The sequence below is a fragment of the Thunnus albacares genome, chromosome 21 (genome assembly GCF_914725855.1).
Source record: "Thunnus albacares chromosome 21, fThuAlb1.1, whole genome shotgun sequence".
Lineage (NCBI taxonomy): Eukaryota > Metazoa > Chordata > Actinopteri > Scombriformes > Scombridae > Thunnus > Thunnus albacares.
In genome coordinates, this window is record NC_058126.1 from 10,962,260 (window position 1) to 10,977,650 (window position 15,391).

General features: G+C 38.1%; 1 protein-coding gene across 4 annotated transcripts in view; it reads left to right on the forward strand.

The window, feature by feature from the left end:
* esyt2b (extended synaptotagmin-like protein 2b) overlaps window positions 1–15,230 on the forward strand; it is a 32,058-nt gene extending 16,828 nt beyond the window's left edge. For 2 of the 4 annotated variants that reach the window (XM_044340306.1, XM_044340309.1), the window contains 16 exons: window positions 1,400–1,520; window positions 2,616–2,792; window positions 2,926–3,008; window positions 3,459–3,507; window positions 4,860–4,949; window positions 5,061–5,156; window positions 5,747–5,848; window positions 9,076–9,150; window positions 9,704–9,790; window positions 9,904–10,053; window positions 12,023–12,378; window positions 12,682–12,780; window positions 13,043–13,174; window positions 13,937–14,042; window positions 14,150–14,199; window positions 14,310–15,230. In XM_044340306.1, coding sequence (XP_044196241.1) covers window positions 1,400–1,520; window positions 2,616–2,792; window positions 2,926–3,008; window positions 3,459–3,507; window positions 4,860–4,949; window positions 5,061–5,156; window positions 5,747–5,848; window positions 9,076–9,150; window positions 9,704–9,790; window positions 9,904–10,053; window positions 12,023–12,378; window positions 12,682–12,780; window positions 13,043–13,174; window positions 13,937–14,042; window positions 14,150–14,199; window positions 14,310–14,379 — 1,843 coding nt within the window. In that variant the 3' untranslated portion in view covers window positions 14,380–15,230. Of the gene's footprint in view, window positions 1–1,399; window positions 1,521–2,615; window positions 2,793–2,925; window positions 3,009–3,458; window positions 3,508–4,859; window positions 4,950–5,060; window positions 5,157–5,746; window positions 5,849–6,510; window positions 6,574–9,075; window positions 9,151–9,703; window positions 9,791–9,903; window positions 10,054–12,022; window positions 12,379–12,681; window positions 12,781–13,042; window positions 13,175–13,936; window positions 14,043–14,149; window positions 14,200–14,309 lie in introns of all 4 variants that reach the window. The other 2 variants (XM_044340307.1, XM_044340308.1) reach the window with 2 other exon arrangements.
* The last annotated feature ends 161 nt before the right edge of the window (window positions 15,231–15,391 follow it).

Here is a 15,391-nt window from a genome sequence, read left to right on the forward strand (position 1 = left end):
CAAAATATGTTCGTCTTCTTCACCTTTCATGTCGTTTGAAATTAATAAGCGACTTATTAAATTAATCTTTAACTTAATACATTTGAACATGTGATTTAAAGGTAGCTTAACCACATTAAATCATGTGAATCCCACTAAAGGCAGAGGCTACAGAGCTGGTTGCTACTGCTACTTTGCTAAGCTAGGCTATAGCAACCTCTAAAGCAGGACTAGTTTATCTGGTGCTACTTTTTTTTCTCCATTATGATCGGATGTAGCTACTGAGTTTTTTATATGGTGTAACGAACTAAATTACCAAGATGTTGGAGCATCAAAATAGATTTTTGACAGGAAAGTGGGTAAATTAGCTTTAGCTAAGGCTATCTCACCAGCAGTGGCAGTTTGGTTTTTACCTCGATTCTCCAGCTCTTGTAAATTTTACATGTTGTGTTTAAATGACATATTTCTGTTGCATAGTCATTTAAAATGTTAAAATAGATGCTGAAAAGCAGATTCTGGTTTTAACACCCTCAACTTTGACCAAATATGAAGTTACTTTGTTTTGGCGTTTTAGGGAAGTACAGTGGGTCTAATCATTGTTACAAGTGAATATTCTTGTTTTGGGCCGTGACTCTCAGCGACTATTGGGCCATCTGAAAGCATCCTGGGCTTAATTCAACAAGACAACCGGGATGAGAGTTCTCTTTATTTATAACATCAATTACATACAAGTTGTCATGGCTGCTCTAAATTTCAACACTGGTGGGCAAATAGGAAGCACAGGGGAAAGGTACATCAGCTCTTGTGTAATGGTAAATGTCCGATTTATTACTGACTGTGTAGTTGTATCTCACATGGCGTCACTTTAGTGTTTCCTGTGGCTCATTTTGCAGATTTAGCCGGTGTGTTTTATAGTCCACATTTCAAATTCTCTTCCCAGGAGTAACTCAGGTGGTTTGATTAGGATATGTCGTACCTATCATGATGTATGGACAGTTGTTCTGTAGTCATAGCTGTTTCTATTCGAGAGACAAGCTGAGTAATAATACCATTTTTTCTAATCATGATCTGACTGCAATTATCCAGCTGTTCTGCAGCAGCTAAATGACTATGAAGGCAGGCCTGGTAGTAATGCCAATCTCTACCCTCACTGTCATTGCTGTCACGCAGTGTTGAATCATTAGTGGATCAGATAGACATTTAGAGGTTTGGCTAGCAGTAGCAACATGTTTGAACTGACTCCAATATTCCTACTATCTTCAACATGTGAAACAGAAATGTACTAAGCTGAGATTAAAGGAGAATATTTATAACCCAAGGGCACCCTTAGTGTCTTTTAAATAATTCATTGCTTCATTCTGTTTATCTTCCCTTCCTCCCCTCTCTCAACCCCCATCCTGCCTCCCTCCTGTCCCCACAGTGGCTTTTCTGACAGTCTGATTCAAGACATAATCTACAGTTATCTGGTATTACCCAACCGTATCACCGTCCCTCTAGTCGGGGATGTGGAACTGGCCCAGCTACGCTTCCCCATGCCAAAGGTACCAGTGCAGTTTGAAACTGCATCAAGTAAAACATTGACTGGTTTAATATGCCTCGTCTAACGGGCTGCTTCATGGCCAGGAGGTGATAGTCACATATCTCATGGGATGTTGTGTCATATGTGTTCAATGATTCTTTTCTATAATAAAATAAAGTAGTAATCAAGGTTTCTGTATGAAGCTTGCAGCACTAAAAGACAATGAAACAAAAGCAGCCAAAGCTGCAAAACAGTATGTCAAGGCTTTGCCGCTTGTACATGTATCCATGGCAACAAGATAAACATGTTTCTGTGCAAGCAGCAACTTTGTTGAGGATTACTATTTTATTATATTTAATTATATTTTAGGGTACAAACTCTGTATAGACAGACACTCCTTTCTCATAGTGATGTGGAGTGATAGTTGATTGATTGATTGATTAGTGGATCAAAAGAGAATGAATCAACAACAATTTTTTAATGGATTCAGCATTTACGTCATTTGTCAAGCAACAAAGGTTTTCTGCTTTTCTCTGTTTTATATCACTGTAAATTCAATGTCTTTGAGTTTCAAACTGTTGCTCAGACAAAACTGATAACTAAAAAAACTAAAAGTCAACAGATCAATTGAAAATAAATGTTAATTGCAGCCCTAGTTGAAACCACAGTTTATATACACACACACAGAATCTAGTTTTTAGAGGAAGTATAATAGTCTTGTAAAGAAAAATGTAGAAAAGAAAGTGAAAGTACTTTCATTAAATGTTCTGTATTTCAAGTTTGCATGCAAACAAATATTGAAACACATTCACATTTTATCATGATGTACAACACTTATTATCATTCAGATTGCCTTTTGCATTTCTTGTTCCCCAAATCATTAAATAATTTAAATAACTACTGTAGAAAATCCAATAAAATATGAATAAAACATACAGTCATTACAAATATTTTGTTACTTCCTAACTCTTGGAGTAAGCCACAGTTTTCTCTCGCAGTGCCTAATAACAGTAGTCACATCTCATCTACTCTAACTCCACTGTGGCCTTGAAGTGTCAGAGGCTGCTATTTCAGAGCTGATCCCCCCTCTAACACTGTGATCTGCATGTCTCCACAGGGAGTCCTGAGGATTCACTTCTTGGAGGCTCAGGATCTGGAAGGGAAAGATAAATTTCTAGGGGGGCTGATCAAGGGCAAGTCTGACCCCTACGGCATCCTGCAGATCGGCAACCAGCTGTTCCAGAGCAAGACAGTCAAAGAGAGCCTCCATCCCAAATGGAATGAAGTTTACGAGGTGACAAGTTTGGGGGGGAGGGTGAACGTTTACAACGCTATTATTTGTTAACAATAAAAACGAGTAAGTGTCATTAACAAAGATATGTGTCTATTGATTGGCCTGTTTGAACAAGCGTCCATATCTTCATCAGGCCTTGGTGTACGAGCACTCAGGTCAACACCTCGAGATTGAACTGTTTGATGAGGACCCAGACAAGGATGATTTCCTGGGAAGGTGAGCCTTTCTAATTTCCTGCTCTCCTCTGATCTTATTACACATACTTCATAAGAAAAACAAGTTCTGTTGTACCCCAGCAGTGTGACTGATAGGTTGGGACAAGCTTTTTATGTAACTGTGGCAAGCTGCGTATACACATCCATCTCAAACTAAAAGGATCTGGTTTGATATCACTTGTTGTATCGTAGACCTGGGGGGGATGGTGTGAAGAAAAGGATCTGAGCTAGTAGACATTAGTTAAAGTGAAGAAGAGGTTTTATCTCACAGTTCTGAGTCCAAGGGGAAAGTCAATTGATTTTGCCCCAAGGCCATAACACTACACCTCAGCGCTGACACCACATAACAGCCGGTCAATAACTGGATCCCCTCTATTCAGATTAATTGGTGTGATTTCTCCGCTTGTTGTTTGCCGACCAAATTTGGGTAATTATTTGTCATTACTGGCAGCTTGATGATCGATATGACTGAGCTGCACAAAGAACAGAAGGTTGATGAGGTAAGACACCTTGTGTGCTCACTTGGTTCGCTCATTCCTATTATTCATTTAATTAGAATTTGTTTATACATTATATATCTTAAAGGATTGGTTCAACAATATTGAGACATGGGCTTATTTGTTTTCTTGTTGAGAGTTTGATGAGAAGAGTGATACCACACTTATGTCTGTATGGAAAATATGAAATACCACCAGTAGCTGGTTAGCTTAGCTTAGCTTAGCTTAGTTTAGCGTTAAGACTGGAAATAGGGGAACAACTAGCCTGGCTCTGTCCAAAGGTAACAAAACCACAAACAAAATTAGCACATATCTGCTAATTGCCTGGCAACCTACAGCGATGACAAGACTCAAAGAAGTTACCTGTCCATCAAATAACCCCCTGTAAAACCACAATGTGATGTTTTTTCACTTAATTTTCTCACAGATTAAACAAACAACATATAATGTGTTATTTGGTGAGCTTTAGAGGAGCAGGTAGGCTGATTTTGTTATTCTTGGACAGAGCCATGTTGGCCTGTTTACCCTGTTTCAGGACTTTGTGCTAAGCTAAGCTAACTAGATGCTGGCTGTTCATATTTACCTTTTTTTAAAACTTTTATTTGTGAACAAAAACATGTACATACAGGTGTACAATAATATATATTATTAGTACCAACTTAATGCACTAAAAGGTTAGAGTTATACAAATAAACATGAAAACTATAAGACTACACAAAACACATTAACATATTTAATTAAAGTATCGACTACACAAAAACACTAAAGAACAAACAGACTCAATATAGTTTCATAGCTTTTCTGTTTCCACTGTGAGCAACAATAACCATATCATTTGTTATTTTACTAGCCAGTGCAGAAAAAAGGTTTATTATTTGAAAATGTACATTTATCAATATAAGATTTGGCCATCATTTTAATAAAGTTTATTAGATAAAAAATATCATCATCATTCCCTCTGTGGTCAGTAATACCAAATCAAATCATTTTTCCATTTGAGAGAGAAAGAATGATAGATTCTGTATTTCACATAAGCACATAGATCTTTCCAAAAGCTTTTACAATGATGACAGTCCCAAAATAAATGACTGACAGTTTTATTAGAGTCCCGAGCTTCTTATTTACAGTACAGACGAGAGTGATATCGATCTTCCCATCTAGCTCTCAACAAGACAGTGAGTAAGCAATTTTCCAAAAATGTCAACCTATTCCTTTAAAAAATTCTTGTATGTACTCTTTAAGCACAGTTCATATAGGTTTTTTGCAATTATTTTTAAGCCTCTTGTTGTAAAAATTAATATTTAGCCCTCGGTGACTTAATGACTTAACTTTGATGTTTTGTCACATTGTTGCAGTGGTTTGACCTGGAGGAGGCTCCTACTGGGAAACTCCACTTAAAACTGGAGTGGCTGTCTCTGCTTTCCACTCCCACGAAGCTGGACCAGGTACATGACTGAAAAAATAATAACCACAACAACAATAACAGTGTGTGTGTCGGCTGTTGTCAGGGGAGATTTTATACTTTTTCTGACTAGTCTTCCTGTCTTTTCTGTCAGGTGCTGCGGAGCGTGCGTGCAGACAGAAGCCTGGCCAATGATGGGCTATCATCAGCCCTGCTGGTGGTGTATCTGGACTCAGCAAAGAATCTGCCAGTAAGATACTGCAATGTTTAATTTATTTCGATGCTGGCAATGCTATTGTTCTGCTGCTCTATCTTGTGCTAAAATATAGCATTAAGTAGGCTTCTTGTTCTCCACCCAAAGTATACACACCACATTTAGCAACACTCTCAACCGGTTTAGTAAGAGATGCCAGTGCAGCAATGCTCCACTTCTTTGTTACCATGAGGCTTAATGCTTTGTGACACTTCAGTGACTCCATCAGTTTGCTTTCCATGTTCTTTGAAATTTGGTTTTCATGTACTCTGAATTCCAGGTGAAACTAACAGCCATGGCAGGTAGTTTTATTATTATCCTAATAATCCTTATTACTCCAAGCCTAGCCACAAAAAATACAATTTTACATTATGGATTTAGCCTACAGCTCCACATGAGTCAACATATTAGCGAGTTGTCTGATCAAGTCATCACAAACGAAATGTCGCTGTTGTAGAATGAAGATGTTGAGCCTCCGAAATTTCTGCTTTTCAGAAGCCTAAAGTGAAGATCCTAGAGTTCTCCAGTTTAACGTCTTTTTTTTTAGCCATCTCAGTCTTAACTATTGTTTTTCCTCTTTACCCAAGAGCGTCTTCACAGGCAGCTTAGGCTGTGGAAACTTAAGTGAGAGGAGAGCGTCTGGCCTAGTCTTTTGTGAGAGCAATACCTCAGAGTATAGGACAATATGTGTGAGTCCACCTGAATTTTGCATCCTGACAGTGTTAGCGTTATCGGTGTGCGATGATGTGGGTTGAACAGTAACAGGAGCCTTTAAATCCTGCATCTTAAAGCATGTCAGGTGTGTTAGTTGCACGGTTTCATCGTAATGACTAATGAAATTTATTCAGAGTGCGAAATAACCATTAACATGAAACAGACACTTCAAAACAGAGGACTCAACCATGCGAGCAGCAGTGTGGCTGCTTGTTAGTCAGATTCATACTCTGCAAAGTCAGGTTCTTAGTTCAAGGCTGAAGTAGAATATCTACAGTACAAAGAGCTCGTTGGCAGAGCTCATCATTATCTCTGCCAGTATTAGTGAGCCAATTAGTGTGTAGCTGTACAGAGACCAATAGAGTGGCTTGTTAAAAAAAAAGTCACAGTGTCTCAAACTAGCTCCCTGAAGGAAATACTCTCATTATTCTGATATGTGTTTTCATTGCTAGCTCCCTACAGTGTCTGCAATAGCAGCTCTCGTGCTGATTTTCTGGTCCATATCATCTATGTATCAGTACATACTTTAATTCCATTTTTTCTGGGTTTTTCTCATGCCTCACAACCATACTGAATCACTCCCGTCCTACTAACTGTGGGTGTGATTTTCTCCCCCAAATCTCCTTGTGGCTTAAAGAGTAACCTGTCAGATTTCACCTATGACGGGTTGAAGCAAGTCTCAGTCTTTAAGGCCCTGAAGGTAATGTGGGAAAAATGGATTTGCATGTACAGAACACACCATGTGTCCCAAGTGCACCGTCCAACGTCATGTGTTTGTGCAGGATATTAAAACAAGCAGAGTGAATGTGCATGAAGACGGATGACTGTATTGTCTGTTTTATGCCTTGGTTGTGCTGTAATGCTTTCTTCTCCTTATTTGTAATGATAAAATACTTTTTCCCATTCTCCAACTCATATGATCTTGCATGCAATTCTAATATTGCACTCACATATTTCCAAAGTGAAAGGAAAATGTCACCTCACTTGCAACATTCATAATGAAAAAGAAATTGTAATTTCTGTGTATATCAACAGTGCCAACATATCCTTATTTTTATGGCATTGCAATTCAATTGAGAACAACAGAAAACCTGTTGAGCAACTCATCTTGTTGAGCTGCATGTTTCTGTGTTACTTGATCAGGAAGTTTATCATGACCAACTTTTGATCAAGAGTTCAGCACAAGGAACTTATACTTGTCTGGCAAACATTTCCACATTTCTGCTTGTTAGGCCACTAAATTTGTTTTCCTGGTAAATGCAAACACACACAGTTGGCACTAAATGCAGCATTATAACATTAAAAAAAAACATTTCATTAATGCAGCTATAATTGCCATATTTAGAAGTCACAGCATAAGCAAGTGGCATACTGTGTTAGGACTTGTATACGACATGGCTGTTTATAACCAAGCACAGTTTCAGGTTACAAAAGCGTTACTCAGAAATCAACTGCTGCGTTATTCCAGGTGGCACAAACTGGAAGTTGAAAGCCTCCCATTGTCACACACAGTGGCACTCCCTCAGTGGTGAGTTGGGCAACATCAAATCAACAATCAGTCAATTGTTTTATTGGCATTACAGGGCAGATACTTTCGGTTTGCTCCTGAATGAGGCGCTGCAGACTAAGCCTCTGCCTCTATTTGTTACATTTTCCTGTCAATGGATTAAAAACCTGCTTTGACAACATTTCATAAAATGTGCAGCAAACTTCAAATTGCTTTAATGTCGATGTGTGTAATGTGTATGTTTGGATGTCTTAAATGCTACTTTTCCTATCCTAAGTCTTCTTGTAGGTCTTTTGTCATCAATTGACATCAAAATAGTGATTCAAAGAATATTGGCAAGTTTGAGAATGGACAACCAGTGAATTGAAAACCAGTCTGAGCTTTAGTTAAAGTCGATAAAAAATTAAAAATGTTGCACAACTCTTCTTCAACATATGAAACTTAGTCAAGTTAAATCAGTAAGACTGTCTTAATGCTAACTCTTTCTCTCAAATCTTCAAAAAACGGTAATTTCTACCAGTCTCTAGACTCCAGCAGGAGGATATTCCTGTATGGCTCATGGGGTGACTACCCCTGTAAAATGATGGTTTTATGATGCAGTCCAATCACCAAATACTCCTCATAAACTTTTTTTTCTGTTGTTCACACACCATATCAAATAAATAAAAAGTTTATGAATAACTCTGTAAGCCCTTCTTTTAATTAATCTCTGCTGACTGAAATACAGCAGTGCTTTATTCCCCAGAAAAGTCCGTCTCACTAACGAGCCTCCCCGTTCTGCATCAGACGAGATCCAAAAAGATTTGGGAATAAAGCATGATATGTTTAAAAAGGAGAAAACAATCCAAAAACACAATATGCCACAATACCCAACCATGCCTAGTGACAACGCCAGCTGCAGATGTGAAATTTAAGTCAAGTCAATCTTATTTAAATAGGTCACAATGACAGATTTGTTTCTGAGGGCTTGAAAATATGAACATCATGCATATATGACACCCTTTATTCATCAATATCAGGGAGAAACCTCCAGAAGAGCAACAGAGGACACATGCATTAGGTTTCATTTACACACAGTACACACACAAGTAGTACTTAACATAAGTGTAATTAATATACGGATGAACAAATTGATTATAAATTTTCATATATATGATTAAGAAAAGAAAGAACTTCATATGTTACTAATCTGAAACCTTGTGCGATTTGATTTTTTCTGCATTAAGAGCCTGAGTCGTAGCATAATAAAAAGTGAGATTGTGTTAATGAGCCTACATGTACAATGTGGAGTTTAGTGCTGTTGAGAAATACAGTAGATCAAATTTAAGCACCATCCTCGAGAGAAAAAAGATGGGTTAACGAGTAAGCCCTCAGCTTGTAGATACAGAATGTAGGGTATTATTATTCTGTAAGGAATCCTGAATAATACTTAGCTGTCACAACCCAGCATGCTAAAATTAGAATCCAGAGGAGACAAAGCTTGGTAGTCTCCGTGGTATCCTCTCTGCCTGCAGCCCTGTTTGTCAAAATGTATGGTGACGTGTCTTCCCTTCTGGACTTTCAGACTCTCTCACTATCGTGTGCTGGATACAGAGTCTCAACTAACTAATTGTTTGAGTTTGTTGACATTTGTGCATTGTGTGTCATTGTAGTGAGGAGAATAATCTAATGTCCATCTCTCTGATTCTCTCATAGTCTGCAAAGAAGAGCAGCAGTGAGCCCAGTCCTTACGTCCAATTAACAGTTGGACACAAATCACTTGAGAGTAAGGTGAGTCGTAAGCATTAGTAGTGTTTGTTTATCCTGGCTTTATTTTCCTAAAATAATGCATCGATTTGTGATTTGAGGTTATGTTTTTCATTCCGTAAGAGAGGAAAAATTTAACCTTCTGCACCGCTAATGTCAGTTAGCAGGCTAAATAGCCAATTAGCTGCTCAGCTGCAGCACATTAAACAGCATGTTAACATACCTGAAGATTAGAGCTAGATGATGGTTTGCTCAGATAATTTCAATCAAAAAAACCTCTGACAGAAAGAAGCATTTCTGATATTTGCTTAATAAGACTTTGTAAGTAGCTGACTCATGCAATATGATATATATGCTGTCTGAAGTGATAAAAACATCAGGACATATGTTCATTTTGAATTAATAGCATCATGTCCGCGGAAGTTGTATTTCAGTGATGATATTAGGATTCTGGGCTCTAAAAACAAAAACTGCGACACCATTGACAGATTTTTCCAGGAGAATAATGTATTAATCAGCCACTCTCAAGTGTTTTTTAATTACCGACTGATAAACGACTACCTGTCTGCCCATAAAGATCCGGTACAAAACCAAGGAGCCTATGTGGGAAGATTGTTTCTCATTCCTCGTTCACAATCCCAGGAGGCAGGAGCTTGAAGTGGAGGTGACGACACATTAAAAATTTCACTGATAACATCTATTTTTCAAAAGATCATGCACCAAACGGTGCAAGTAGCTGACATGTCTTAAAAGCGGACCTTCTTTCTTCATGCACAGGTGAAAGATGACAAGCGGAAGTGCACCTTGGGTAATCTGACGGTGCCTTTGAGCGGGCTGTTAGCGGAGGAGGACATGACGCTGACTCAGTGCTTTCCTCTAAAGAACTCCGGGCCCAGCTCCACCATCAAACTTAAGATGGCCCTGAGGGTAAAAATGGACTGCATCATTTTTCACTGGTCCTCTATGCTATTAGTTATGTAAGGGTTATTCATTTCAGGCAGAGGAAAAGAGAATAGATGTTGAAAATGTGCTGATTCAAACACAAAAGCTGTTTATTGAATGATACAGTGCATGTGAATTTATCTTATAGCTAAGCAAGTATTGCAGTGTCAACAATAAACAAAAAATTGATGATGACGTTAACGTTTAATGCTTTCAGTGCAATCCTAATGTGAACATTTACTAAGATCCATCCCCCTTAGTTACTGTTGCTACGCCTGTTAAGATTCATAGTAATTTTGAGTGCGTTTACATATGCACTAGTACCCAGGTTATGATTTGGTTTTTAGAGTATCCTGGTAATGTTTTGCACATTTAAACACCTTATTCCGGTTTTGAGAAGGTTTCAGGTTTCCGAATATTGCTTGTTGGTAGAGATGATGGTGAGAAATTAAGATACAACTGCAGACAGATGATTAGAAACCTGGATACTGTTGGAAACAGGGATATGAATAACTCATATTCTATGACTCAAAATCTGTAAATGCACTCAATTTAATCCTTGATTTCAGACAGATTTAGTTAGACAGAGGCAGGCTTGATCTTTTCTGGCTGGTGACTGACCCCGGCTGACTTTTTAATTTTTCCAGCAGACTCATTGTAAAATGGAAATCTTGTAAAAGGGGTCTTAAATATGCCCTTGATGGTTACATCCATTATAATTTAACTTCTAATAATAGCAAGGGACAACAAGCTAACACTAATTTTAATTACTTGTGCATTATAGTGGAGCATGCTGCGTGTAGCAGGCAGAATTGAATACGAATAAAAACATAAAGTAATTGTTTTTGTTTATATACTGTATTATTAAGGATAATTAAAAACACTTATTGTTAAAATGGAAGATGGAAGCTGCTATCGTTACCCTAAACTCTGGTTACCACACATGGGGTGAAATACTACAGTGGATCTGCTAATAATGAATGGGGTTTTTATTTACATAACCTGTATTTAATAATGTGCTCCCTCAGTCACTATGTTACTGTAAATGCAAACATGGTTGTTAGAGCAGATAAACACATTGTTTTAAACATTTCTTACACCTTTTCTACAAAGCTTTTGGTTTTAAAAAAGGCTATAAAAAAGAGACACCACACTCCAAGATCTTTCTTCAGCCCCGTGCTTGAACATGTGGAGAAATCCAAAGCTTGACTGAACTGCTGTGCCTGGTTACGGTTGTTAAGCTATGACTGGACAATCGATTATCAAGGGAGGGGTTTAGAGAACAGTCAAGTGGGCTAATTTTGCTGTGAGATGTTAAAATTGATAGTTTTTAAAGTAAATTCATGTGGTATGCTAGTATTGACATTTCTTCTCATACCAGTATCATTTCAATTACCATAAAATCCATGGAAAAAAACAAAACAGTGAACCATAGCAAGTAAATTTCATTGCACCTCAGTGACTCTAAAACAAATCTCATTATCTTTACTGAGTCATACCTTATCCAATAATAGAATGAATGCAGCCCTATCAAAATATCGACCTGAAATAGTTTTTGAATTGGATCACAAACAACATATCAAGATTCATAATGGATATTCAAAGAGGAGAATGGTTATACTGGCTCATATCTGACCTTTTTGGAACCGTTGTAGAAAGATAGATAGCACCATAAAAACAGATTTGATTAAAATGATGTAAAAACACCCTTGAAAATACCAGAATTTTTTCATATGAGCAGTATTAAGTCCGCTTTACAAGAAAGGAATAGTCACTTGGTATATACAGTTGTATGTTTAACCAACAAACTAACCAAATCCCCTTTTTAAAAAAACACTGTGATTTTTCATTTGCAACACTAGATAAGTTCAGTAAAAGTATTATTCTAATATTTTGTGTCTTTTCAAATAAAGCACAACAACTTTAATAACATCCTCCTCCTGTCTTTTTGTAGATCCTGTTGTTGGAGAAGCAGGGATCCTCAGACCAGCCTTCCACCGTCCGGGTCAGGAAGTCCAGTGTGCCGCAGCCGACCACAACAACCCCCTCGCTGAGACAGTCGATCTCAGAATCCCCGTTGCCTTCGTTCACACCTCCGCCACCTATAGACGCCTCCACTCTTACCCTCCAACACAGGGACGGCGAGCCGTACTCAGCCAGCCCTCTCCGCAGTACCTCCAGCCTGAGCACCTGCATCTCCAGCTCCCAGAAACACCTGCCTCATAAGGAGTCCACACCCAGCCTGGCCTCGGATATCTCCCTGCCCTTTGCCACCTTGGAGCTTCAGCAGAGGCTACGACAGCTGCAGAAGTAAACGGCAGATATGATTATTTTTATATCTGCTTCCCACCTTCCTGTCGCAGTTTTTATATTTGCTCTCCATCTCTCAATTTCTTTTCCTGCTTTTGGATTTTCTTTCCTCTCATTTCAGGGACCTGTTTCATTTTCAGTTTGTTTTCCATGTCGAATTTTGAATATTCATCTTTATGAATATTTTATCAGCCTACCTGTCGAGCCGTATCCATCTATCCTCCACTCAACGACAGACACATGCAATATAACTTCTGCTGCAACCTCTAAAAGTGACACTGACTGACTCTGGTTTGTTTATAGTGGCTCGGCCCCCAGCCAGTACCCCCTGGGCGAGATCCAGCTGACTGTTCGACACAGCTCGCAGAGAAACAAACTCATTGTGGTGGTACACGCCTGCCGGTGAGGTCCACAACTGCCATACTACACTGCATTGTAATGTTTTTGTCTTGTTTGAAGGTAGTAAGGAAGGACTTTCCTGCACACATTTGTCCGTTTTTTTTAGCTCAAGTCTCTGTCATTTGTAATTTGTTGGAAGAGATTCTTTAATATGCAGATCATCTTGCTCTCTGTGAAACATTTAAGAGTGAATAGGCACCAGTAACATAAACAACATGTGCCTGGCAACATGTGAGTGAAACAATTTTGTCCTGTGTGTCCTCAGTAACTTGATAGCCTTCACCAAAGACGGCTCAGATCCCTTCATCCGCCTGTATTTGCTGCCTGACAAGAGTCGGACGGGGAGAAGGAAGACCGGCACAATGAAAAGGACCCTCAACCCTGTTTATGATCAAACGTTAGTGTAGATATTATTACTATCTAATGCTTGAAATGCCTGTGAGTGACATTGTTTATTGACACTGACACCTGATTGTAGTTATATCATCATCATAGTAATGTGATAGCTGACTCTGTTTTTAAGAATCCTTTGGAGCTACCTTTTATGGCCAGTTTTTATTGTTCCCTTCTTGGATTCTACAAGAATGTAAGCATTAAAAACTAATTTAAAAAAACTGTAAATCTTGAGCCAAATGAAGGTAGAATGATATCTCGTGTTATAAAGGATAGGTTAGCAGTTTTTCAAGTCTGTCTTAAAACAACAATCAGACGTCCAAATGAACACTGACAAGTTTTTCTTGCTATAATCATTCTTCCTGTTCAGCTGCAGTGGAAGGATTGTAACAAAAAAAGGGAATTTGGTACCAAAATGACAGTAAGTTTGAAAGTTACTGACTTGATTTGACAAATTTGGACAGCTGAAGCTTCATATTAGCTTCAGATGAACTTTTAAACACACTTTTGCATAGAAGGAAGGCTGTGGATTTTGTTCCCCATCACTTACATTGAAAGTACATTATGAAAAGATCTTCTAATGGTCAGTATGAACAGGAGGAATGATTAGCAAGAAAAACGTGTGTCAGTGTTCATTTTGGCACCTGACTACTGTTTCAAAAAAAATTGTGAACCTGTCCTTTAACCTAATTGAGAATTTTAATTTGAGTAATTATTCCACTGTAGATCTGTATCGTAAAATGTGATTTTGCATGTGTATTTGCAGGTTTGAATTTAGTGTATCTATGGTGGAGCTCCACAGGAGAACTCTGGATGTAGCAGTGAAGAACGGAGGGAGCATCCTGTCTAAACACAAAGGGCTCTTGGGAAAGGTAACTCTTTTGTTTCTGGCTCAGTATTTTCCAATTTCAGCTCCAGTCCCAAGTACTCCAACGATTTTAAGACTTCATTTCTTTTTCCTTTTTGTTCAAAATTGCAGGTGCTGGTAGATTTAAGTGGGGATGATATATCAAAAGGATGGACACAATGGTAAACTTGTATTTTATTTTTGCTCTGTGCATTGTTTAATCATTTCTTGAGCAAAAAACAGCCAGTTTTAGTGCTGAAATATATATTTTTTTTATCATTTTCTCTTGCAGGTATGATCTGAGTGAAGATGGTTTGTCGTCTCAATGCATGAGAAGTATTCAAGACCCCCTCCTCACATAGTGACACCACCTCTGCTGTAATATAGTGATCATGTTAATCTAAGGGCACATCATTTTGTTGTATTCATGTACATTTGTCATATAGTTTACAGGAATAATTTCAGCATGTTTTTTCAAACATTTCCTTTCATTTCATCGATGATCATGGTCGGAAGATATTGTAACATATTGTAATAAAACACACCAACTGCCTTGTCTCTGTTTTCAGTGTTTTATGTAAATATCAAGTTGATATTCTGTTAGAAATGTCCAATTTGTTAAAATGTGACAAATTCTGTTTTGTCTGAGAAAACTCTTACCAAAGGAAAAGATAAAATCACAAGAGTAGGCTAAAGTAGCAGTTTTGACTTTGATATTTTTTCTGTTATGCAGTGTTATTTGATTGTTTACCTCTTATTGTTCTTTATGCTCGATTACAAACGTGAAATGCACATATGCAAAGAATAAAATGATTGCTCTGTATGTTTTAGGAGGACTTTGTGCAATATTGGTTGCTCTGAACATTGGCTCAGATACTGAAGACCTTGGGCACATTTTAGGGCTATGAACAAATGCTGTGTAACATGAACAGTGTAAAGGATACTTGAATAAGGGTTCAAACCAAATGTGAGTCAACAGTGACACAACAGTTATTGTATTTTATGAGCAGGGGGCTGCCAGAGTATGTTGTTAAGAGGACACAGCTTGTACATGTTTTGCCAAGCAATTAAAACTGTTGGAGCTTTTAAGTACTTCTCTTGTTATCTATCCTGTGCCTTAAAAACTCACTATGTAATTTTGCCTTCTTAATGTTATAATTTTGAATGACAAGATGCCTCTTCTTGGCTTTTGATGAATAAATGGTTTCTCTTGTGAAAATCGTCTGGCTTGTTTTTAAAATGAGTCCCTGTGTCTGGTAACAAAGGATGAACTGATGTAAAGGGCGGGTTCACAATTTTTCAAGTCTGTCTTAAAACAACAATCAGGTGTCCACATGGACACTGAAAGAGCTCTTTCAGTCTTCATGTGGACAC